Source organism: Alligator mississippiensis, chromosome 11 (assembly GCF_030867095.1).
Source record: "Alligator mississippiensis isolate rAllMis1 chromosome 11, rAllMis1, whole genome shotgun sequence".
NCBI classification, from domain to species: Eukaryota; Metazoa; Chordata; order Crocodylia; family Alligatoridae; genus Alligator; species Alligator mississippiensis.
This window is the reverse complement of record NC_081834.1, coordinates 37,633,476-37,659,571: the sequence shown is the minus strand read 5'-3', so window position 1 is coordinate 37,659,571 and position 26,096 is coordinate 37,633,476. Positions and strand designations below refer to the sequence as shown.

The 26,096-nt window shown below is 41.3% G+C and overlaps 1 protein-coding gene across 3 annotated transcripts in view; it reads right to left on the bottom strand.

Moving 5' to 3' along the window:
* The window catches only part of THSD4 (thrombospondin type 1 domain containing 4), a 702,916-nt gene that overhangs the window by 17,699 nt on the left and 659,121 nt on the right, over nucleotides 1-26,096 (bottom strand). For 2 of the 3 annotated variants that reach the window (XM_019477615.2, XM_019477616.2), the window contains one exon: nucleotides 11,625-11,804. The exons of the other annotated variant lie outside the window; for it this stretch is intronic. In XM_019477615.2, coding sequence (XP_019333160.1) covers nucleotides 11,625-11,804 — 180 coding nt within the window. The remainder of the gene's footprint in view (nucleotides 1-11,624; nucleotides 11,805-26,096) is intronic. 3 annotated transcript variants of the gene reach the window in all.

The following is a 26,096-nucleotide window of genomic DNA, read 5'->3' as shown; positions in this document are numbered from 1 at the left end:
CTGTACAATCCTGCTCTCTGTAGCTCTGGGGCCCCTGGCGATGGGCTTCTGCATTAGCCTTTCTGGCTTTAGCCCACAGCTGTAAACTGTCCTGGCTCTATCTGTTCTTGTTTCAATCTCAGCCCCCGGCCATTCCTTGCTGAGGCAAAGCTGCTCTCAGCTTTATTCAGTGCCCCCAGCATCCCTTGACCAGGGTGAGGCTGCTCCTATTGTACCCCTCCATAGTTTAACCTTGCTGTATCCCCTCACGACCGTCCATCCTGGATGTCATCAATCCAGAACAGACCACTGGCCTTCAAACAGCAATGCACATGGAAGAAGCAATGAAGAAACGCATGGTGAGGAAAATGAAAACCTCCTGTATCCAGTCCTCACCACTCTCCTGCCCCTGCTGCAGCAGACTAAGGCAAAGGTCAGGCTTGTAAGTCACCTACGTACCCACATGACCTAGCTTCCACCCCCCTCTTTTTTCTTTTCTCTTTTCTCCCTCCCTTTTTCTTTCCTACTTCTTTTCTTTCTTCTCCTCCCCGCTTTGCTGGATATGGTCATCTTTGCCTGTGAAGGACAACACCACCTTAGGCTATTCATGGGCTAAATGTCGGTGCACCCCTCAGGTGCCACATAACCTCCTCTTCTATTACTCACATCCTGTCCTCCAGCAATAGTTAAAACATAACCCTGCTGCCTATGACTAAAATACACAAAAGACCCCCACTCTGGGTCCAACTTCCTTGCAAGCTATAGATCTCTTACTTGCAGTTCAGGCATTTGCTCTCTAATGGCCTTCCTGTTCAAGAGCTCCTCTCCCTGCTGCCTGCAGGACCAGACTGCATGCTCTGGCTCAGGCCCTGGGATTTTACCTCCTAAGCCCCACCACTTCCAGTCAGGTGGCTCCCCCTAGCCACCTGCAGGAGTTTCCAACTAGGGCCTCTGACTAGTTTTCAGGGCAGCTCACAACTACTATACTGGTTGCCTTAACAGTGCCCTTTTCAGATTTTACTGTTCTCTGGCTGCTTATTTCCTGAAGCTAGCTCAAAAATGGGCAAGGTTTCTTTCACCTGGATCTCTTTCCTTCTGCTTATCTTTGGGATAGCCTCCCACCTGTACCCAGTATAACAAACAGTCTTTCAAGTATCCCCATAGCTTATCCCCTGTTCTTGAATCCCTCCTTCCATATAGAACTGCAGGGGGTTTCCTATCGGGTCTATATCCTAACCCAGGGTTGACAGCATTTTTGGGCAGGGTGCCAAAAACACCAACAACCTCAACTTGTAAGACACTAGGGTGCCAATGGCATGTGGTGGGGGAGCAGCCAGGGGCCCAATCCTTGTTGTGGTAGTGCAGCCCCAGCCACTTCCCCACTGTCTGCCCCAAGTTGCATGTACCAAGGAACTTGCCTTTGTGTGCCACACTCTGGCACCCATGCCAGGGGTTGCCTACCCCTGTTCCAACCCCAAATCCCACAGGTCCTAGGGCAACTGTGGCACTACTTGGCAGTCTCTATGAGGAGCAGTTATGCTGTCTATTTTTACCTGCAGAGGTATGCAACATAAAACCTGTCCAGCAAAGGTTGCCAATACTTGAGTGGCTTCACTGACGTGTTAAAAGTTTCCATGCCTCAACTTTTCCTCTTTTTGTTCTTTGATATGTCAGCATAATTTACAGTTCTTGTCTGTTGGAACATCTGTTTCAATCTTTTCCAGTCCATCCTGAAAACCAGGTTGTTCACAAACACAGCAGACCCGCGTCTGTCTGCCCTCTGGTTTGTCTTACCCTGGGGCAGGATATTCAGATCTTTCTTCGTGACTGTTACAGGTCACCATCTTCCCCTCTGGCTTCAGTCCCTGTCGGGGCAACATCTGAGGAGGGCCATCACCGGGGCTCAACGTCCTCTCAAGTCATGCTCAGGTACTTCTCTGTCCTCACCTCTGACTCTGGTCACTGGTTGGTGCTCCTTCTGCAGTCTTTGGCATCAATTCCTGTTCTGGTCTTGCTGGAGTTGAATTTCCTGCATTCTGGTGGGCTACTCTCTTTCTTTTCTCCTGGATCCTTGCTGCTAGACAGGCTCGGACTCTTTCTGGCTTCTGGTGCATGGACTTGGCATTTCCCCTGGGGGTTTCTTTCCCCATCTCTCAGCCCCACAATTCCCACTCAGGGAACACTCTTTCATGTTTTCCCCATTGGCTGTGGTGGACTTGACCACTGCCCCCTCTTCTTCAGGTCACCCTTCCTGTGAAGGCTATCACTGAGGAAGGACTGCTCTGTCATTCCTACCTCTCTGTTGCTACTCATTTAGCCGGACTCTGGTGTGGGCAGCCATCCCCACAGTCTCTTTGGATTTCTGCAACCTCCCCCCATGGATGTGGTCTCATTGAGGTTCTTCTCTCAAGTCTTGGTCCTCCCCACTGCTTGGCTGCTCTTCTATCTCTTTTAAGAGGGCTTGATGTCTCTGTCCAGTGTTGTGGAGCTATGGCTGACTTCACCTTTGTTTCTAAGTGCCTCGATCTGCTTTAGTAGCTTTTGTCTCTCCTCCCAAGGAGACCTTGCAGTAGGCAGCAATCTGGCCAGCTCCTTCTGCAGTTCTTCAAGCTCCTGTTTGTGCCTAGACCCCACCAAATTAACTCCCTGTATTTTGAAATGCTCTATGTGTCCCTCTGTGAATCTAGCCCTGAGAAGTTAGCAGACTTGCTCAAGTTTATACAGAAAATCCTAAGGCAAAGCAGGGCTAGAAGCCAGTCTCTCAAGTCCTCAAGCTACGGCCCTAATCAATTCTACTCCTACTCTGCTTGCTTGATGTGAGTGGTGATAATCCTATAAGTATTTTGTCTCCTTTTTTAGATCTCAGAATAAAAACAACATGCATACTCTCCTGGTACTAGTAGCAATAACAAAGAGAACATCAAAACAAGAAGCAGTGAGGCCCCTATTTAGGAGCTGAAACGGGAGTTAGGTGTGCAAAGGTGTGTCTATACCTAGCAGCCACTCTCAAGCAGAGACCTTGAGAGTGACTGAAGGGGTATCCCCCTTGTGTTTTCCCAGATTTATCTCCAGGTTTGGTAAATGAAAGCTAGAGTAGGTGGGCAAGGCATGCTCAGGGGCATCCCTACCAGGGCTCACTGCAGACGTAGGGTACCCTAAACACTTTTGAAGATCAGTGTGTTAGTCCCTCTCTTTCTTCTGTTCCTTCAAAAGACGGTTTGTTTACATAATCAAATGCACTATATATACAGTTTGCCTTCCATGGGTATGACTGACTGTCTAGTAAATTGAGGTGCAGTTTTAAAGGGTGTTTCTGATCATACATGCCAAAACATTTACTAATGGAAATGTACTTAATCTAAACTAACCATCTTAAGCCAAATTTGGCTGTCAGTAACCCCAACAAAACACAAGAAATGCTACTGGCATCAGTGAAATGGCTTGCCATCCTGAGAGCCAAGCTTGAAGCTTTTTTACAGAGAAATGTCCATATCTGGATTCTGCTCATCTGATTTGTTTTATTTTGTTTGTGTCTCTGAATGAGATTGTTCAAAGGGTTCCTTCTTCCTCTTCTGCTCTCTTGGGCATCCATAGAGGCAGTCAAATATCTGAACACTGACAGCTAGTGGGTAAAGCAAAGCAATTCTGCCCCTAGGCATATGAGTGAAGAATTTCAGAGGGGTTTCTGAATCATATTTTTAAAGGTACTTAACTAGGAGAAATCAAACTGACGGGATCTGAGGGATTTCCAAATCCAGCACCTCCATTCTGAATTTGATTTTGGGCCCAAGGAAGGGAGTGAGTTAGTGTTTGATAAGATGTCATCTAAATTCTATGTGAAGGTATCATACTTCATTTTGAGGGGATACTGCACTTCTGTTTTTCATTTGGGTGAAAATATAAAATAAATGAGTAAATAAATAAAAGTTGAGCGGTTTTTTTTATAACAATTCCAAAAAGATACTTTGGGACAATATATGAAATAAAAACCATTTGTGGCATTGGCAACCAGCAAGAGGACTACTTCACATGAAAACTGAAGAGATATGGCACACTGTGGTAAGTTTTATTTTCAATAATGTTCTAATCACTATAGTCTGTATGGTGAATATAAAGATCATTTTGGGACCTTGAGCACATCCATCACTATTTAATACCTGTTAATTTTAAAAAGAGCTAAACTAGAAAGAAGCACTTCTTAAGGTACTAGAAGTAATTTAGTAACAAAAGAAAAAAAATCACTAATAATGGCTTTAAAAGGGCTGAATGCAACATGCAGACAGATGCAGTGCCTGTGAATTGGGCCCAGTGTATTTATCTTGTGTCTCATTCAATGCATGAAGGGATAGCTAGTTTTATCAAGCTCAATTCTGATCAGTTATACCTATTCCTCTGAAAGTACCCTTGTTAAACTCACTCAAAGGCTTAACATGGGACAGTTTACTGGTAAGCTAAATGAAATAGGATTCAAACAAAAAAACCAGGGAGACAGTTCAAGACATACAATTAATTAACAAAATATCATATTCCAGTGGAAGAACATTTCCACTTTTTACAAAACTAATTTTCAAAGTTCAGTATTGATAAATTAGCTGTTTAATTTTCTCCTGTGCAAAATACTTAATAGCTATTTTCAATGCTCCCTAGTATAAAGAAATATACCTGTACCATAATGGAATGTTACTTTCACCCTGGTTTTACAATAATTAAGTAGTTTAGGAGTAGTGTTATAGTCATGCCGGTCCAAAAAATATGTGAGAAGCAAGGAGTTCTTAGGGTGATCTCTTTTATTGGACCAACCATGTAGCTGGGATAAAGTTAGACAAGCTTTTGAATGCAAGACACTGTCACATAATGCAATGCCTCTCCTTGTCCTCTTTCTTATAATGTCTACTCAAACCCATAAAAAAGTAACAATATATGAACCAGAAAATTCCCTCTCTCTCTTATTGGACATCCGTTGAGATAAGTAAATAAATAATTCAGAATTTATATATTTTTTCACTTCACAGGATATTATAAATAATTTGGTTTTATTCCAATTAGAGGTATATTCTTTACTGGCATTAGTCCTTTAAATAGTAGGACATTTTCCTAAATTTGCAGTTTTTTTCCATATTGGTATTACTAATATTAGCTCTAGTTCATAGTGTGGCTCGCTTCTCAGCTGGAGTAAACCAACAGTTTCACTGCCTGCCTCTGAGCCATGAAAATTTATACTAGCTTCAAAGTTGGTTTTCTTTTTTGTCACTTGCTAATAATATACAAAACTAGAAACCAAAGCACATTTCCTCAATGTCTGATTATTACTCTTTTAGACAGATGTGATGCCACAGACATTATTTATAGAGTGTCCCAAATCATGCTATCCAGGTTGTAGCTGTATTGTAAAAAACTAGTTGGTCTAATAAAACATATCACCACTACCACAAATCCTGATTGCCCAAAACATGCTAGGCACTTGGCAGAATATATATGTCTGAAAAAGCTAAATCTAAATGCGCAGATCCTGTGAACACTAGCTACTTCTAGTATGGGAAATACTGTTAGGCTGTACTATAAGCTTGTGCTGTGGGCCAATGTATTTTTATGTTAAATAGTCTATGCTTGTAATCATTATTTACCAGATTAGGACCTCCTATTATGACTGTTACACAAAAGAATGGGTAATAATAGGGAAGGGAAAAAAGCAGAACAAATTACAGTGTGAAGATACAGTAGATACTTACCAATCAACTGAGCTCTTCTGTATGTGTTGCCCATATGTACATTCCCATTTTGGAACACTTTTTTGCCCAGTGCGAGGTATTTCAAAGAACCAGGGAAGCAAGGCAGGATGAAGAGTGTGCATAGGGACAAAATATAAAGTATATTCTCTTTCTTCTTGGAGTGCTTGACCATACAAACTTTCCATTGTGGGTGATTTTCATAGCACTGCCCACTCACCTGGAGTCAATTTGCAGAGCCCTGTAAACGGCAACAGCAGGGCTGGTTTACCAAATACACCATCCTCTCCGGAAGCCTCTGTGGTAGCATAATGCTTGGTTAAATTGTCTATGGAGTTCCAGACAGCTGCCTTAAAATGTCAGGGATATAGTCCATAGAGAAGCCGGCAAAATCACTTGGCCCTGGTGGAATGAGCTCTGATCATTATTGGTAGCTCCCCCCTTAGCAATTTTATGTAATTCTCTGACAGTCAGTTAGACAGTCTTGGGTAGAAATAACTGTCTTGGAGATAGAAGCAAATATTAAAAGAGATTTCTCCCGGAACAAAATGAAATACACTTCTTGTTGATGACCAAAATAATTGAGCCTGTCTCTGCATGACAACAGATAATTATATCTGCCGGCTCAGATGTATCTGTCAATTTGATCACCTCCATGCAAATGAGGGACATTCTCAAGTCTCCTTGTTTATTCTTGTGGAACATCATGGTGGTAATGGAACACTGTACATGATGGCCTGCCAGGCTCTGTGTATCACCCTTTTCTCCTGGACATTGATATGCACCCTCATCTCTTGAGCAAAAAAGATGCTTTGCTCTTGAATGTTGTTTCTGTGTGCTGCCCACCCTAGAAAAGAGGCAACTGTGATAACTGTGGCTGATGGGTAGGGGGAAAAATGGGATCCCTTTCCAGGTGTTTGTTTAGTTCTTCTGCCTACCATGGGAGGGAGGAAGAACAGGGTAAACTGTTCTCATTAAATTGACTGCTACCACCCTCAGGACTTGAAAAAGACTCCTGAGGCTGAAAGGTAGGGATTTGCTTGGTATCACAAAGCAGAGAGATTTTCTATGAGACACTATAGTAGCAATGTGAAAATAAGCGTTCTGAAAGATGAGAGATGCAAACCAGCCCCTTAGTTGTAAGGATGGAATAATGGAATAATGATGGATAAGGTAACCATTTTGAACTTGAATTTGAACTTGAGGGTGTAGGAGTTTAAGTCACTTTTCAGGAACTGAAAAGAAAAGTGACTTAAACTCTTATGCCTTCAAGTTCAAGTTCAAAATGGCTACATTATTCATCATTATTCCATCCTTAGAAACTGATGTAAAATGTCCCTCTTCTGTATTGCAAAAGAATTTCTCCTATGGACTCTAATGCTGGAAGAGAACAACCTGTTGAAGTAAAATGTTGTTAGAAATGTCACTATACAGAGTTGAATATGAGGTATTTGGAGCAGGCCCAAACATTCTGCTTTGCTCCACTTAGTCTCCCTCCTGAAATAAAAAAAATATGTCATGGGCGGTTGATTAGCATTGCTGAATAATGGTGTTAGTTAGTCCTTCCCCATGCTACCCATTCAAACATGGCTACTCTGCTTCTAGGTTTGTAAGATCTGTGTAAAGAACCACAATATGTATGAGGGCATTAGGGTTGGGCATAGTAAACTTGCAGTCTAGTCATGGCCTTTTTTGATGTGGACATCTGTCTGTTCAAAACAGCTGAAGAGGTTGCCAAAGAAAAGGATGGGAAGGGTAGAACTTTAGAGAGAAGAATGAATCTCTTGATTGCACCATTAAAGGTTTTGTCTATTTCCTAAAGAGTGGTAAATTGATGGGGCTGCAGTATAATGGTGCCTGCACTTGTGAAAGCACTGTCACTTTGTCAACTGCTGAGACAGATGACTGCTGAGGTGGTCTCTGTTAAGGAATCAGGCAGCAAGTTAAAACTGAAAGAATGCACTGGGGGGTGAGAAGGTACTGAGGCATATTGTATCTTGATGCAGTAGTTGGCACTAGTGCTGAAGTTGTTGGTGTGGAGAAGTCAGTGCCAAAGTGTCAGATCCAGGACTAGGTGGCAAAGGAGAAGCTGAGGTTTCCCTGGGGTACTTATCCTTGTGCTTCCTTGGCACCACAGAGCTGGGCTTTCTGGAATGAATGTTGGTACCAAGGCCTCAGTACTGGCACACTGTTAAGCTGTGTCAAAATCCATTCAAGACCACAAAGTTTAGAAGTACAATGAACAAGGAGATGTTGAACAGGCACTAACTGAGGCACACCAGGATGGAAATCTCCAACTGTGGCGATCCCTAGTTGTGCGGTCGCTGAAGGAGTTCTCTGGTGTCAACAAAGAACAATCTTGGCAAGAGAGAACTTATTTGTGTGCTTAGGCTCAGCCAAGACTTATGCTTTGGGGTTCAAGGCTGACCCTATATATTTACCCAGAGGGTAAACATGAAGTCTGGCCTTGCATCACTATCTGACCCAGGAATTTAACAACTTACAAACAGCATACATTGTGGGGATATGAAACAGTAGACACACTTGGCAACCATGGAAAACACAACTCCATTACAGGAGGGGTAAAGCTTGAATCCAGGTGACTTGGCAGAAACCATGTTAATGGTTGAAGAAGAGACCTGGCTGAAGTGAAGTGAAATAAGAAGGTTCAACTTGTCTACATGAGTCATATGCACAAGCCAGGAGAACCTCAGGACTCACTAAATATATAGTGACAAAGACTGGGGAGAAGATGGGGGAAAAAGAGAGACAAATTAACTGAAGAAGCCCATAAACAAGAACAAGACAAAAGGGTGAAGAAAACAGGCTTCCGAGTTGCTGAAGGCCATAAGAGGGGTGGGTTCGGAATGCAGAAGTGTATCTATGCAGCTGATGGGAACTGAGGAAAAGGATCCTACTAGGGACAAACAGGGCAGTTGTGCAGTATACAGGTTCTACTGGTGCCAAAAACTGTCTAAAGTTGAGCTTCTGATGTGCATGCACACAGTGAAATGTGTGTTCAAAGGAAAACACATTGTTACTTGGTTATATTAAGTGCAGTATCAAAGGTTTCATTACAATTATTTTAAGTTAAAGCAACTCATAAATAATAAAACAACTCTATAAATAACATCCTGTAATAAAAAAAAAAAAGATAAATTAAATTCCAGCATGCTGCAGCCTATATTTGTTACTGATTCCACCAACAGTTGCTTAGTTTATATTTTAATTTCCAAAAGCTTATAAATCACTCTTGTCCTGGTGGTACCCTTTCCTATATCATACACAGCACCTAACATGACATATACCTTACAAACCTTCTCACAGCAAGACGCATTCCGCTCAAGAAAAGAAACGTATTCTTAGAAGGGAGCTTCCCAGATATATCCTGATTTCCCAAATGTTTAGAGACTACAGAGTTACATGATATATATGTGGTATAGTAAAGCGGCATACAGGCTACTCTGTAATTGTTCCCAAGAAGCAAAACATCATAATCAACAACCTTGAACTGCCTCTTTGAAATCTACAGTCATCGTTGTATAAGTGATTTAAAGCTGCAGGTAATGGTGCAGTCTCATTGTACAAAGCACTAAAGGAGGGTGACCATACTGGCAAACTCAAGGTCAAATCTAGCGCTCATTCCCACTGACCTCAATGGGTGGCTAAATCATGCCTTAGAAAACTCTCAACAATACCTAAAAAGTGTATTTGCTATTATGAATTAAGTTAATTTATCAAACATTTTATTTTTATCCCTATTAACTGATAAAGTTATACTGCAAAACCAAAACAAAAAGGAGAAATACAAACTGATATGGGTCCAATCTTTAATGTTGCAGACTGCCCTGGTGATTGGCATAAAAATCTAAATAAAACAGAAACCACGCCTCCCATTAAACTTAAACTAAGAGCCACCCATTGCTCAACACCTGGCAGGATTAAGCCATATATAAAAGACTGATATTCCCGTTCCATCATTTTAAGTTCAGAGCCACAAAGAGAACTAACCCAAATTAGCCTCACTGTTCCCTGTGTGCACTACATTGGAACTGAAAACTTCAATGTCATTGCAGTTGTTCTCTATTGTAGAAAAATCAGCAAAAACGCAAAGAAGGAGCAGCAGAAACTATGGCAGTTTCTTAGTAAGAAGCAGCAGAGGGGAGCATTGTTGCTTTATTGAGGAAAATGAGCAGCTAAAACCACAGCCAAACAACACAAAAACACTGGCTGGTGATTGATGGATATGCTGCTGCAAAGCTGTGGTAGGAACTCTAACCGACGGTCATCAAAATTGCTGATAATCTAATTTCTTTTAAAGCAGGTCTTTTCTAGTTTACTTCAAGTTCAACATAAATAAGAATTTAAAGTATTTCACAAGTTTATTTCCAATTTCTGATTTTACCCAGAAGTATTTTTCTAGTTACTCTTGGATCACATACATTTCCCACTGTCTCTCACTGGATTTCTCATAAAATTCTTTGGAAATTTTGATTCACAGTCCATCCGGTCTTATGTTAAAGCTAATTATTCAGAGTCTTGTGAGATCCTATTCTAGTCTTAATCTAATTAAACACCAGTTAGTGCAGTGGTCTCTGGTTCATTTTGATAGGAAATGCAGGGCCAGAATTTCTAGGTTCCAGTCAAAGAAGTCCCAGTTTAGGTCATCTGTAGTCCTAGACTCAACCCAAGAGCCTCTTTCCTGGCCCTGTTCAGACACATCAGGCCTATCCCAACATAGACTGGTTGGGCAGTAAACAAGACCCATTAATGAGCTAACTTCAAGGATGGAGAAGACCTGCTACTCTTTCTTCCTTGCTCAGGCTAAGCTTCTATTTCTCTGTAACCATTGTCCTGCATGTGCAGGCGGGTTGTTCTCCGTTGGCTGTACATATTAGAATTAACATTCAGGATAAATGGGGCATTTCATTATTTCAGGCTGTCTTCAGACTCATGCAGAATCACCCCACTACTTAACAAGGTTTTTGTCACAGTCATAAGGACTAGGAACTTCCTTTTTTATAAATCAAAGCTAAAATTGGAAGTAATGATGAGTCTTAAACAGCTTCACCTTAGCCTGTCATCCTTCCAAGGTGTTTCAGACACACATTCTGTTTTATGTAAAACTGATCAATTGAATCCCCTTTTAATTTAAACTTGCTGTAGCTGAGGAAAACCAGAAGTGTGGAAGAGGTTCTAAGTTACCGTCCTGCTTCCTTAATCCTAGGCAAACTGGAATAATTCAGAGCAAACTAAAGACTGTTTTTATTTTTGTTGTCTGCAGTTGTCCCACAGGGGACCACTGTGTTAGGTTAGGATCAGGACAAGCAGCAGGGTCTTTAACTGATCTTCCATTGTGGCATGCCCTCTCCACACACCATATGTGGAGGAAGATGCGGGTGATCTAGAATTGGCTACATTATGGCTATGGGCAGATGAAACAATTATACTGATTTATAGGGGAAGGAAGGCATTCCACTCATGAGCATACATCAGCTCATGTAACTGTTTAGTTAGTTTAGCTCCTATCCTGTAGTAAGTGAAACCAAGCCAGAGATGCTCACCCCAGAATGAAACAGCTGCTAAATTACCACACGTCCACTTACTGCAGAAAAACATGGTCACATGAAATAGTTACAACAAATAAGCATGAAATAAGGTAAGTCTCTGTTCCCCTACCAGGTGAATCAGCAAAAGTCCATTACTTACATGGGAATTCCTTTCTGTTGTGGGATTCTTCAATCTCTACTAAGAGCACAAAGCAGATTTCATTTACAATATAATCCATGTGCAAATAAAATTAAATCTCTTTTCACAACTGAAAGTTTAATAGCATTTTTTTTGTTTGTTTTTTTAATATAAAGGAGACAGACAGATGCAACAAACAGCATGGGTATAGGAAAGAATGAAAGGACTTACTGTGCTCCATTCTGTATTGAACCATTTAGCACCACAGGGCTTGAGATAGCAGGATTGCTGGCTGGCAGGTCTTTCCAAAAATGAACACTCATAGGGGTTTAACACACCGAAACTACCTTCAGTTTTCCTAACACAGATAACTTCTCTCTGTTGAGTTCCACTGCCACATTCAATTGAACACTGTATCAGGGAACAAAGAGTGGTGGTGGTCATATAGTTTCTCTATGTATTTTTGATATTCTAGTCATGTATTCTAGCTATTTTCACAATTGTATGGGTATCTTATGCAGTGGCTTGAGCCCATGAGATGTACACCATTTTGAAAATATTAATCTTCTGACAGAAGAAATGTAAATTCTTGCTAATGCCCTAAATATGTGCATATATATCCGGACTCCTTCATTCTAGTCTTCTACTTCCCCTTGCCTTTCTCCATGTACATTCTTCGTCCTTTCCTCCATTTGAATTTAAGCAGATCTCTCCTTTAATTTCCTATGCTGAAAACCATATCCTTAATCTGTTGTCTACTCTTTCCATTTTCTGCATGCAATTCAATTTTACTTTACCCTGGAAATGTATTGGTTGATGAGGGGACTTGAAATTTACTACTGCTCCATAAAGTACAGGTCTTGATCTGGCAATGTACCTAACTTCAGATACTTGGGTAATCTCATTACAGTTAGTATTAAAAGGCTAAATCAAAACTGACTTTATAAGAATTCCCACTTGGGCATTGCAATGGCTAAAATTTAGGCATCTTGCCTCAGGCAAGATCCAAACTGACAAATTAGGTACCTAGGATCTCTGTATGATACATGAGGAGACCTAGGTGCCTCCCACATTTAGGCATCCAATGCAGGGCTATACATGAAATAACTTCCATCAGTCTCAAGATCCAGTCAAATCCAGAGGCAAGACATTGACCTAACAGATGGCAGTGTTGATTTTAGTGTAAACCACTGGACCCCCTCTTCACTACTGAACACAAGAAATGTTATTGGTGGTGATGCCTATCTTTTGCCCAACCACCAAGTGGTAAGGGCACTAACCCAGGAAGTAGAATTCCTGGCCTCCAGGACCTCCCACCATGAAGAGACTCAACCCCACATCTTCTTGCTATGAGAAAATCCTAGCCACCAGGCTATAGGCTAGGTTAGATGAGGTTCCCTTCTACCCCTCCTGTTGAAGCAGGGCTCTTGAACAGCTAAGAGCACAAGATGCACAGTACCAGAAAGCAGTGGCAACACATAAAGGGTGCATGTGCACCCCCTGAAAGCACTGGTGTACCCCCCGAGAGCAGCATTCCCCGCTTAGGTGATGGGCAGGGGGGCAGGCGAGAGTGCCGGCACCCCTCCTGAGAGTGCCCGCTAGGGAGTGGGGGCACCAAGAGAAGTGATCCCAGCAGTCTCCCCATGGCTGATTGTGCTGACCCAAGCGGGGAGGGGGAGGAGAGGTTCTCCGTGGCCAATCGCCACTGGACCAGAACAGCCAGCAGTGTGCCGCTGGCACTTCTGCATCAGCATGACTGGCCACAAGGGGACTCCCCCCCTCCTGGTTGCTGACTGGCTGCTGGGGGAACAAGTGCCCCCACCTGACTCAGAAGGAACCAGTTGCCCATGCCAGAAAGAGAGCAAATGGGGAAGAGTAACTCCAGTCTCAGACTACTCCTCAGAGCATGGAGTCCTATGTATGCATTTTACATTAGACAGTCATTTGTTAAAAACCTGAAATAATTCTGGCATAAGAGATTGGAACCTGGGACTTCTTCTCCCAAGAGAATACTCTCCTCACTGGATGTGATGAGTCATTGCTCCAGGTGAGGATGAGTCACCCCTCTGGCAGCTAGCCATCAGATTTATGATTGCAAAAAGCTGACCTTGCCCCAAATATAGCTTTAATCCAGCAGGCGTCTACAAACTCACCAGAAGACTTGTCAAGCACACCGTTTAGCAGTGCATACTCTGATACTATAGTTTTAAGGCTGTTTGGGGTAGGATTGGCTTACTGGAAGGAGTGCAGTCAATGACTGGCTGCCAGAGGAATGCCTCATCCTCAGCTGGAAGAGTGACTCATTACCCTGGGCTACAGAGTCATACTGCTCTTTATTGCTCTTCTTCAGATCTCATCAACCTTGCACTTTTTGCCATTCATTGGCCCAGCTTCAACAGGAAGGGTGGAAGGGAACTTCACCCAGCCTAACCAATAAGCTTCTGGTTAGGTCAGTCTCTTAAAAAAATGGAGATCTGAACCTAGGTACCTAGAGATATTTTTTGGCCATAATGGAAGCACTTAATGGATCTGGTTACCTAAGTATTCTGCAGCTGCTGGAGTAAGAGTAATCAGGTTCACTTTTTGTGATTTATGTGCTTAACTTCCACTTAATTTTTGTTCGGATGACTACAAGGTTGATTTGGATCTGGCTCTAAATGCTTTGTTGAATCAAGGCCATGTAGCCTTCTCTGATATTTTTCTTTTGCTGGCTGGGCCATAACAGGCTAAGCACTGAGCAAGAACTTGCATGGTCACGGCTTACAAGTTCCATCCTTTTAATTGCTTCTTATGGGTATCCAGTAAGCCAGAGATGTCAAATAAGGCTGTGTGAAGCTTCGGTCCTCGATTCGATTTGGCACAGATTTGGCCCGATTATGTGGCTGAATCTCAGATTCGGCCCGATTATGTGGCTGAATCTCCAAATCCAAACTGAATCAAAGGACCCTTTAATCTCGCTGAATCGAATCAGAGCCCTCCAAAATGGTTTGGAGAGATTTGGAAAGATTTGGTGATTCGGTCATAGACACAGCTTTAACTATTTTTTCTACATGCCCCTAAGTAGCAGGCGGCTCGTGAATGCTGCAATGATGAGGCACATGGAGTGTCCCACAGAAGGGGGGGGGGGGACTCCCCATCACGATTGGCAGCAGACCTCGAAGTGGACCAAAAGCACTTCCAGTCCACTTCTGGGTCTGCCGGGGACGATGCGGCCTCCCCCCTCGCGCCCCCCCCCAGCTCAGTAACTGGTGCCACCTGGGTCTGGGGGGGCACCTGGCATCCCCCTGCAGCCAATCACTGAGCCAGGGGGCATGGGGGAGGGGCCCAGCGTGTTTCCCAGGGGACTCAGAAGTGGGCCAGAAGTACTTCCAGTCCACTCCTGGGATCGCCGCTAAGGATGTGGGGGCCCCCCCCATGCTCCATCTGCCCCAGTGCCACAGCATTCATGACCTGCACCTGGTACCTTGAGGTATGTAGAAAAAACATTTAATGCTGTCCGAATCACTGATTCTCTGAATCAGCATCAAATCTTCAGGTTCGGATTTGTCTAAATCGAATTGGGGACAGTGATCCGGATCAACGCATTGAATCACTGTCCCCGATTCGGGCCAAATAATCCAAATCGAATAGGGCCCATTTCGCACACTCCTAGTGTCAAATTCATCTGGCCCAGCTGCCATGTGTTGTCCCTGCTCTGGGAATCACAATGCACATGGTGCCTGCTCCAGCTGGTCAGGGACCAAGGGTGGGCACCTTTGGTCAATCTGGGATCTGTACTATATGCTCCCAACTAGACTACACTGCTTGCAGCACCCATTACAGCCACTCTGGGATCCAAGCCACATCAGTGCAGGTCCCAGACCAGCTGAAGTAGCTGCCAAATCTGGTATGCTGGGGGAAGAAGTGGGAGAAGAGTGATCTGCAGACCTGACCCAACCCGCAGCCTTGCGCTGTGCCATGCCATGCCCTGTATGAATTTACTCAGGCCCAGAGGCAGCACTGGGGGCCAGATAGCAAGATCCAGTCTCTTAGGCCATATGTTCACATCCTTGAAGTAAACAATTATCATAAAAAATCAACAGGAATGGCCCCTAACAACAACCTCCAAAAAACAGTTAATTTTGAAACACACTTATAGTTGTTATACTATAGAACCCCAATCTCTACTTTTAGATATAGAAATCAGTAATTAGTTATATCAAAATTACAGATTGTTGGCATACTACAGTGACTTTGGTGCGATTAATTTAACTGATGCCTACAGGAGAAGAAAGAAATGAAGTACTTTTTGAAAGACCAGACTTTTTAATTGACACACAAGCTATAAATCGCTATGAAACAATCATAATTTCTTTAAAATCCATCAAGTTAAAAGAATATTCTTTTCCTTACTGGGGTGTGCTATAATAATACAAATCTGATTTCTGGTATTCAAAATTAGACCTAGGATAACATTTTCCAAATTGCCTATGTCACTTAGAGGTCTAAGGCCCAATGACTTTAACTGAGACTTATGGCTCATCTCCACTCAGTTTCTGTACTGCTTTAGTGCTTGGAGGATTAGGGGAAACTAATAAAATATGCTTCCCCAAAAAGTTTTTTAAAAGGCACATCAATTGAGATGTGTTCTACTTGGAAAAATTTATATTTTCTGTAGAGAGTCAGCTCTGTTGAAAGTCCTAACATATGTGAATGTTCCCAAAATTAAACCCACAAAAGATACCCTGACTGAAGTTATGAAAACACAATTTTAATACCATTTTTCAAAATGTGGTAAAAGTAACAAAACTAGAAAAGCAGCTCTGTTGAAAGTTCTAATGTACGTGAAAGTTCCCAAAACTAAACACAAAAAGGATACTCTGACTAAAGTTATGAAAATATTATTTTAATACCATTTTTCACAATATGGTAAATGCAACAAAAGCAGAAACATAGAGGTTTACTTATGTCTACATTTCACAGCTATTTGATTTCTGTATTTGGTCTCTCCATACTACATTTATAAGGGCAGGTGGTCCCATTTTTCCTGAAACTGTTGCACAAATTATATTTTACCATAAGGGTAAATTGATTTTCTTTATAAAACAACATTTTCAGGAAACCTAGGCTTATGTTTTGAGGCAATATACTTTTACTAAGCTAAAATATCAAACCATGATATTAAAATGGAAAAAGTGGAAGTCTTTTTACTCCAAAAAACTGTGTTGATATATCTGAACATGACTGGTAACATTAAAGTGCAAAATGTGAAACTGGACAAGTTGAAACATGCCAGCACCAGACACAGATTTCTATGACAGCCTGTACAAAGGAAAACCGAGGATTACTGCTGCAAATCCTATCGTTATTTACGAAGTATCAGAAACCATTTTAGATTAAAACATCTGAAAATCTATGGATGGCAGACCTAGTCTGACCAATGCACAGATCAAGCAGCTTATATTTTTGGGTACATCCCAAGACCAAATGTTAAATGCCAGCTTTCTGCATTTAATATGTAAAGTATCATTTAAAGTCCTAAACAGAATCTTGCAACCAATAATTATGTTTTCTTAATAACTTAATTATATATTTCCAATGAATTAGTCTCCATTTTGCCAAATGTAGGCTAATATGCTAAAAGACTTTATGTTCCTCTTCGTTTTTCTTTACTGAAATGCAACAGATATGGAAGCCTCCAATATAGATCAGGCGACATGAGTGCAAGGTAATGCTAACCTTACCACAAAAACTTTGTAGTAAACTTCCTTACAGCCTAAGTATAGCCATAGTGGATCATTGGCACAAGGTTGGAAAATAGAAAGAATAATGCTTGTTCATTAGGGCTGTGTGAAGCGTCGGTCCCTGATTCGATTCGGCAGAGATTCAGTCACTGAATTGGGCCAAATCTTCAAATCTGAATTGAATCAGAGGATTGTTTAATCTCTCCAAATTGAATCAGAACCCTCCGAATTGATTCGGAGAGATTTGGAAAGATTTGGACATAGAGACAGCTTTAAATGTTTTTTCTATATACCACTAGGTAGCAGGGGCTCATGAGTACTGCGATGCTGGGGCGTATGGAGCATCCCACAGAAGCATGGGGGGCTCCCCAGCACATTCGGCAGCAGGCCTGGAAGTGGACCAGAAGCACTTCCAGTCCACTTCTGGGTCTGCCAGCCCCCCGCCCCTCCCACATGCCCCCCGACTGCCTCCTGGGTCTGGGGGGATACCCAGGGTCCTCCTGCAACCAATCACAGAGCCAGGAGGTGTGGGGGAGCCCTCCTGTGTGCTCCCCAGCAGACCCAGAAGTGGACTGGAAGTACAACCAGTCCACTTCTGGGTTCGCCACCGAGCACGTGGAGGGCCCCTACCCTGCACTCCTGTGGGACGCTTCATGTGCCCTAGCATAGCAGCATTCACAAGCCACGCCTGCTACCTCAAGGTATGCAGAAAACACTTTTAAAGCTGTGACTGTGTCCAAATCTGCTGATTCTCCAGATCAGTGTCAAAGCTTCAGACTTGGATTAGGCCGAATTGAATCAGGGACAGTGATCCAAATCAACAAATCAAATCACCATCCTCGATTTGGGCCGAATCCAAATCCAAATCGAATAGGGCCCACTTTGACCACCCCTCCTGTTTATCCTCCTCTTCTGCATCACTGGCTGTGTCAGTACTAGCAAAAATCAGACCCTTGTAATTTTCCACTAGTGGCAGCAACTGTGAACATGATGCTGAAGATGGGTACAAATGTTTTTACTATGTTTTGCTTTGCTTTACTGATGTATGCAACCTCTGATTTGCTTTCCATGAATTACAAAATGTCCAAGTTATCTGCAAAGATGTTCACAAAAAGAAATGGTATGGTGAATATTAATGTGAATATGAATGGTATATTACTTGACTATCATCACATTTTCATGCTTGCTGTCTTGTGGACTATGGTTTAAGATCTGCCTTAATATTGAAATATTCTCCCTAAGCTTGTCACAGACGTGTCTAATTGTTTATAGTGGTTTGCCTTCACCAATGTTGATATCCACAGGTACTATTTTCTCTAGGAGTATGTTATTCTCAGAAGACCAAGGAGTTAAATTTATAGAATAAAGCGTGTTTATTCAGAAAGACTTCTTATACTACTGATCTATTGTACCCTCTTGCAATGCCCCAGGACCAATGTAGTAATTTATATGTAGAGCTGTCAAAGGTACTCGCACATCTTCCCCCTTTACATGTAACATATCTCCATGTAATTCTAACATTGGAAGTTTGGTTCAACCCACTGTTAAAATACACTTTATTAGGTCTTTACTAGTCTTTGTGTTGGCTTTTTAGCTCTAAGTGATTTTCACAGTTTCTCTACATGCTTAGTCCTTATTGGTTCAGTTCTTGTCTGGTTTCCTTGTTCAGATGCCTTTACTTCAGTATCATTTTCAATCTCCTCTGTTGTTTCTTGTTGCTTTGTTGTTATCTGTTTCCTTTGGTGACTCCTGTGATGCTGCTTCTTTTTTCCCCATTTATGAGCTGCAAGTGTCATCTATTCCTTCTTAATAACTGTCCTTCTGGTGCAACTACTTGATAGGATCTGGGAGCTACTTGATGAGAAATTAGTGCTTTTTGTTTCCACATTGGTCCATCTGAAATACGCACCATATCTTTGTTGTGGATTTGTGGGAATTCCCTGGAACCCCTGTCATAGTACCATTTTTGTTTGAGTCTGTTGAATTTTTTTAATGTTTTTACGTTTTGCTTTTCATTCTGATGAGCATCATCCACAAGATTTGGCAGCCTGGTTTTGAGTTTGCTGTTAAATAACATTTCTGCTGGGGACAAGTCATGTTTCATGGGTGTTGCCCCGTAATTTAAGAGTGATAGGTAAACATTGGTGTGTGAATCTGTAGCTTTTTTCAACAATTTCTTCACTATTTGTATTCCATTTTCCACCAGACCATTGGAATGTGGGTTTTAGGACTTGAAGTGTTATGATGGAATCCGTATTTATCTGCAAACTTTTTAAAATCAAGACAGTTGAACCGAGGTCCATTGTCTGTTCTCGCAGTTTGTGGAATCCCGTGTCAATGATTCTGTGACCTGATGAAAAAATCACTTTTTTTTCCTGCATGCAAGAATAAGTCAATGCCCACTTGACACCACAGAGCTATGGGCTCCTCCATGACCATCATGGGCTCTTTTTTTTGCACTGATCTGTATTTTCTGATACTGAATAAATAACAAGAAGACACATCGTACCAGGTTTACAGCATCTTCTATGTTATTATTTATGTTGGGCAATATAGAGCACCCCTTACTCTTCTGCACGTTTCGATGCCTAGATATTCCTTATGTATTCTGTTCAACATGTCTTTCTCTAGCACTGCTGGAACAATAAGTTGTGAGCCTTTGAACAAAATGCCATCCAGTACTGCCAGCTCTTCTTTGAACTAAAAGTAAGGGTGAGGTATATGTTTTCCAGGCCAACCAACACATATAGCTGTTACCACTTTTTGCCATGAGGTATCCTGAGCAGTAGCTTCTGCAATTAGCGTCCAAATTTTTATTTGTGACAGGAATCACTCCTTTAATTAGATTATCATTGACTAAGTCTAAGTCTGAAATTCTGTCATTTTCCGTTGCGTCATATGCTCTGGAAACGTAGCTGCAATAAGTAGATGTTTTCCTGGCATGTACTGTATGTCTAGATCATATATTTACAGCAGGCCTGTGTGAATAGGGAATTATTCAATTTGGAATCGGCCGATTCAGAGGATAGTGATTCGATTTGGAGATTAGGATCACTGTCCTGAATCGATTCGGCCAAATCTGCTTCAGAAGATTCAGCGCTGATTCAGAGCGATTTGGTGATTCGGAGAGGCCGGGGAGAGGCCTTGCTTCTATGTTCTTACTTTCTAGTCCCTCAATGGCATCCATTCTCTTAATCAAACCGAGAGTTTTACATGTTCGCAATTCAATAATTGGCACTAGCTTTCCAAGGACTGTTACAAACTGAACTTCTACTATATTACCCTTGGGCCTAACATTCAGTGCACAAACACCCTTGGTTGCAATCATGTCCCCATTTCTAAGTTTCCCTTTATTATTCTCATAGTACACAGGTTTAGTTTTCATTTTTTTGAGCAATGTATGTTGGTATTACATTGACCTGTGCCCCTGTATCTAATTTAAAAGTTACCATTGGTCCACTGGTGTCCAAAGTAATAGTCCAATCCTCAAAAGAATGAACTTCTTCTTGCATTGTGCCAATGAGGAATTTTTCCTTTTCCTTGCTGCGCAGAGCATGCATCTGCTGTTTCTTATGTGGTGCATACTGCTCCAGGAAAGGAATGGCAGCAGTATTGAAGAAAGGCACTGCAGAGCTGCCTTCTCAAGTCTAACTGGTGTAACTGGTTATAACCAGCACCAAATCAGAGGCTCTGCAAGGAATTAGTTTTTGTCCATTCCCTGGGCACTCAAGGTATTTGCTTCTTTACAAATATGATCAATTACCTATTATATACTGTGAAAACATATTAACCAATGCTAATTAAAAAAGCAATACCCTCAAGGAACTGGCAGTACCATTAGCAGCCCTCACTCCAAGGTATCTGCTGTAGAATACCTTGGATCCAGTAGGATCCAAGTAGGATCATAGGAAAGTAGGGGCTGATAGGGACCTCACAAAGTCATCATCTAGTCCAGCCCCCTCCTCAAGACAGGATCATCAGCCAAGTGTCTGTTCAACCTGCTCTTGAAAATGTCTAGTAATAAAGATTCCACATTTTCATTAGGTATGCTATTCACTACCAATGCTTTACCACCCTCATGGTCAGAAAGTATCCCCTTATCTCCAACCTAGTTTTCCCCTACTGCAGTTTTAGTCCATTGGTCCTAGTTTCGTCTCCTAGAGCCACAGAGAAAAAGCTATATCTATCTCTGTAATCACCCTTCAGATACCTAAAACTGTTATCAAGCCAATCTCCTCAATCTTCTCTTCTCCACACTAAATAACCGTATCTCTTTCAGTCTTTCCTTATAAGTCATGCTTCCAAGGACTGTATTCATTTTTGTCACTCTGCTGGACTTCCCAATCTGTCTAACTCATTCTTGAAGTGTGGGGCCCAAAACTGGACACACGACTCGAGATACGGTCTCACCAATGCAGAACAGAGCTGAAGAATCACTTCCCTTGATTTGCAAGAGACACTTCTGTTAAATAATACAACTTAGTATACTTTTGGGGTTTTTTTCTCAACAGGAGCACACTCTTGGTTCATATTCAGCTTATGATCCATTACAATCCCCAGATATTTCTCTGAAGGTTTTGTTCTGCAACCTGGCCCATCATTCCCCAGTCTGTATTTGTACATGAAATTATTCCATCCTAAGTGTAGGACTTGACACTTGGCTTTGTTAAATTTCATCTGGTTGATTTTGCACCATTTTTCCAGGTCATTTGGGATTCTAGTTGTACCCTCCAAAGTTTCTGAACTCTACTCAACTTGGTGTCATATGCAAATTTACTAAGCTTGCACACAATCCTATCATCCAGCTCATTAATGAAGAGGATAAACAATATTTCACTCAGGACAGAACCTGGGGAATCCCATTAGATACTTTTTTACAGCTAGACACTGAGCTATTGGCAACTACTTATTAAGCATGAAAGATCCAACTAGTTATATTAATTCAGTAATGAGCATGTCATAGAAGACAGTGTCAAAAGACTTGCTAAAGTAACGTAGATCATATCCACTGCTCTTCCTCTATCCACAGAGCCTGTCACATTATCACAGAAGGAAGTAGTTATTATTATAATGTAATTCTAATATCAAACATGCTAATTATCTCCCATTTAGTCTACTAGACTATTTGTACTCTTTCTTTTGAAGCATCTGGTACTGGCCATTCTCAGAGACATGATACTGGACTAGATGGATCTTGAATAATTATTATTTGTATTACCATAGCATCAAGGAGCTTTAATCATAGACCAGGACGAGAACAGGCCTGACTATGTGAAGAGTCTACCACTACTACATGAATGATGAAAGTTATGTACAGATTGGAAAGAGTCTGGCAGAAAGCAACAAAAATGATTAAAGGCATGGGAAGCATAATTTAGGAGGGAAGCCTAAAAGAGTTAGGGTTATTCAGTCTGGAGATGAGGAGATTGAGGGGGGATTTGAAAACAGTCTTAAAATACCTGATGGGCAATTACAGAGAGGACAAAGATGGAATTTTCTCTGTGGTGGTAGGGGACAGGACTAAGGAGCAATGGACTCAAGATCTAGCAGGGAAAAATTAGGTCGGACATTAGGAGTAACTTTCTGACTATGAGGGTGGTCAAGTATTGGAACAGGCCACCTACAAAAGTTGTGGAATCCTTATCCCTGGACTTTTATTTATTTATTTTTAAAAAGCAGTGTTTTAAGGACAGACACTTGAATGGGAAAGTTTAATCAGGGATGATCCTGTCTTGAGGCAGGCAGTGGATTAGATGACCTTGCATGGTCCTTTTCAACCCTACTTTCCTATGATTGTATATTATGCCTTTATTGATTCTTGTACTTTCTTGATGAAGGGAAAAATAATTGATACAACTGCTATCACCACTCCTGGAAAAATCTCAAACTGTGTTTGGATCCTTTCTTTTTCTCTTTTTTTTAGCAAAGGGGAGGGCATTTTACTACAATCAGTGATTAATGCCTCTAATTCAAGTAGGATTATAAGCATAAACCTCTGAAGTTGGAGTGCAGTTTTGTAAATCCTTACAGTCTATGTGGTTTTTAGAAACCATCTGAATCTGTCAATGTGTTCTTTTAATGTTTACATGCATCTATGTGATGGGGTGTTGGATCCAGTTCTGAAATGCAAATTTGGCTCACATGGACTCTTACTGCTTCTGTAAAGGTTAAATACATATATGATACTGTTCCTGGTACTTTTTGAAAGGTTTTGGAAGATGATTCCAGTGACATATTGGTTTCTATGTTGCAAGAAAAAGTATGATTTTCAAAGGCTTATCTGGATCTAAAACAATTGAATGTTATTGAAAATGTGGGGTTTGTTTATATTTTGGGTGTAATTTTTTGTCCCTTGACCAGATAACCATAAAACTCTTGGTACTAATGAAAAGGAACTGGGCATAGGGAGAAAATTAATATACTGGGCATGTCTACATAAGATGCTAACTGTGCAGTAGCCTAATAACACTGCACAGCAGCGTGATGGGCAAAAACCATGCTAATATGCTACTGTACAGTAGTATTAAACTACTGCGTAGTAATCATCACTAAAAACCTGTGCACCAGTGCTACTGTGCAGTAGTTCAAGTTACTTCACATTGATTTAGTACTTGGTTAACCAAGTACTAAACTTAATGTGCAGTAACTATAGTGCATTAATGAATGTGTGGACACACCCACTGTGTACCTAAGACATCTTCAATACCATATGCAGAGACCTGGTTTTAAATTACCAAAAGCTCAGAACCATATAGCTTAGAACCTGCAGCACAGATGCTGCAAGCACCCCTTAGCAGCACAGCAATAGGCATGGTGTCATGCTCTTATCAGGAAGAACAGAACCAAATTGCTCCTGCACAGAATAAACCCTAGGGGAAACACCAGCTGCATCTTCTGCCACTAAGCCCATTCTTATCATTGTCTTATTTCAGTTCTTCTTTCAGAAGAGGGTAGCTTTAACATTCTGTTAAAAATTCTAGAGGAGCCTTGACTGTATTCCCTTCACTGGCTAATACATGTGAGTGTCTGTGCTATGATCCTGTTGGTAGGAGACACTTGTCCTCTAATAAGCTTTTCCAGGCAGATTTTCCACCGCTAGATGTTCTCAGGACATGTGGCCTCAAAGCAAAACAAGATAAATAACTGTTTAAAACAATGACTTTTTAACAGAAAGATGCTTTCTTAATCAGGACATAGGGGAATTAGAAAAAAAAAAAAGATTAATTTTAGAACACATTTTAATTAACTGTAACTAGGCCCCAACTTTAATAAAGTAAAAAGTTAGTAACACGTATATGATCTCAATCAAAAATGTGATAGTGGGTCAGAGAATTTATGATAAGGACTGAAAATAAAGTGGTTAAAATATGATTATAGACCAGAATAAAACAACTTGTTCTGTATGGATTAAAAATGACATTAATATTACTGCAGTTCTTGAATTGTATGGGATTACATTGTGACAAGGTAAGAGGTGGCTGTGTTTGTATAGTCAGAGAGAATTTATTATGGAAAGATAAATTGGCTTACTAAAACAACACTGCAGACTTACCGATAAGATCCCCATAGAAGGCCACTGAAAATTAGCAATAAAAGAGATTAATTCTTAGCACTCTGTTAACAGGGTTTGTTGTTGGATATCTGTTTGCACAGAGGTGAAAATATAACTCCTTACAGACAGTGACAACTAACTAGCAACAATGAAATCTCAATGTTGTGAAAACAAGCTTCCCAATGTGATTGCTGGTACTCTTTTACATCAACTGTGACATACAAAAAAAATTGCTCATGAAGATAAGTGATCATGCTTCTAATGCTGACCGTAACTCTGCAGGGTTGAATTGTGCAAATATGTATGCATACACAAGACAAACAATAACCTACCACATTTAAAGTTCATTCAGGTTTAGTTTGAGATTTGGGCAAAGTTATCCAAACCAGTTCAGTATTTAAAAGCTATGAGTTCCTTATTTTATTTAAGTATCATCTGCATAATAGTTCTTTTTGTGCATTCATTGTATGTCCTTTATTGTAGTTGGAAGTGTTTTTGCCTGTTTCTAGGTTCAAGCTAGCTGCACAATATTGGAAAATGAAGGCCCAGGTTGAAACGTCACTGCTTGCTTCCCACTCTTCTAGCAGCCCTCAATAATTACTTTACTCCACATAATACCTTTTGGCTGCCACCTATTATGTTTAAGGATTGGGCTGTTCTGAAAGAAGAAACAAGGGAAGAAGAATCAATTCATTTTCCATGGTATTTCTAGACTCCTTTCCTTAAATCTGTTTGAGGGCTCTTCCCACCCCAGCGTCCCTCCTTGACTTCACCATCGTTGTTTTCCATGACTTTAACAAACTACATATCGGAGGGTGTCATATCTGGTTAAATGCAGATCCCTGCATTTTTGTAATCTGGATGCAATGTTAAAAAATGCCTTTATCACCTGGAGATGCACAACTCATTGCTGACAGCCAGAAGCCTGTGAGTGGAGCAATGTGCAGATCTAGAATGATTAGATTTACTATATACATTTTGACCCCCTCAGAGGAGGAAGATGATATTTACAAGCTGTTCAAGCACAAGAAAGTTTGAAAACAACATTTGGCTCCCTTCTGTTCAGGGGAGATAGGAATGGATGGAAAGCTCCTATCTGCACAGAGTACTCTTCATAAATATGGTTAAAATTACAGTTCGAGTTTGTTGTGACTATTATAACATACCAGTAATTCACATTTCTGCTGTGTTTCACAACTTTAAAGTATTTTCAGAATTGGATCCCTTTAATTTCCACCTCAGCTTCGCTTATCAGCTAGGAGGATCTTGGAATCTGTTACGGCAAAACCGAAGGCCTGGCCAAGAGACACGTTCCTAATAGCTGGATGGAAGGTTGGTACCAGCACTTGGAAAGCCTCTTGAGGTTATGTAGGAGTCCACACAAAGGCAATATAAATGTTTGGGCCCCAGTTGACAACATCTGAAATT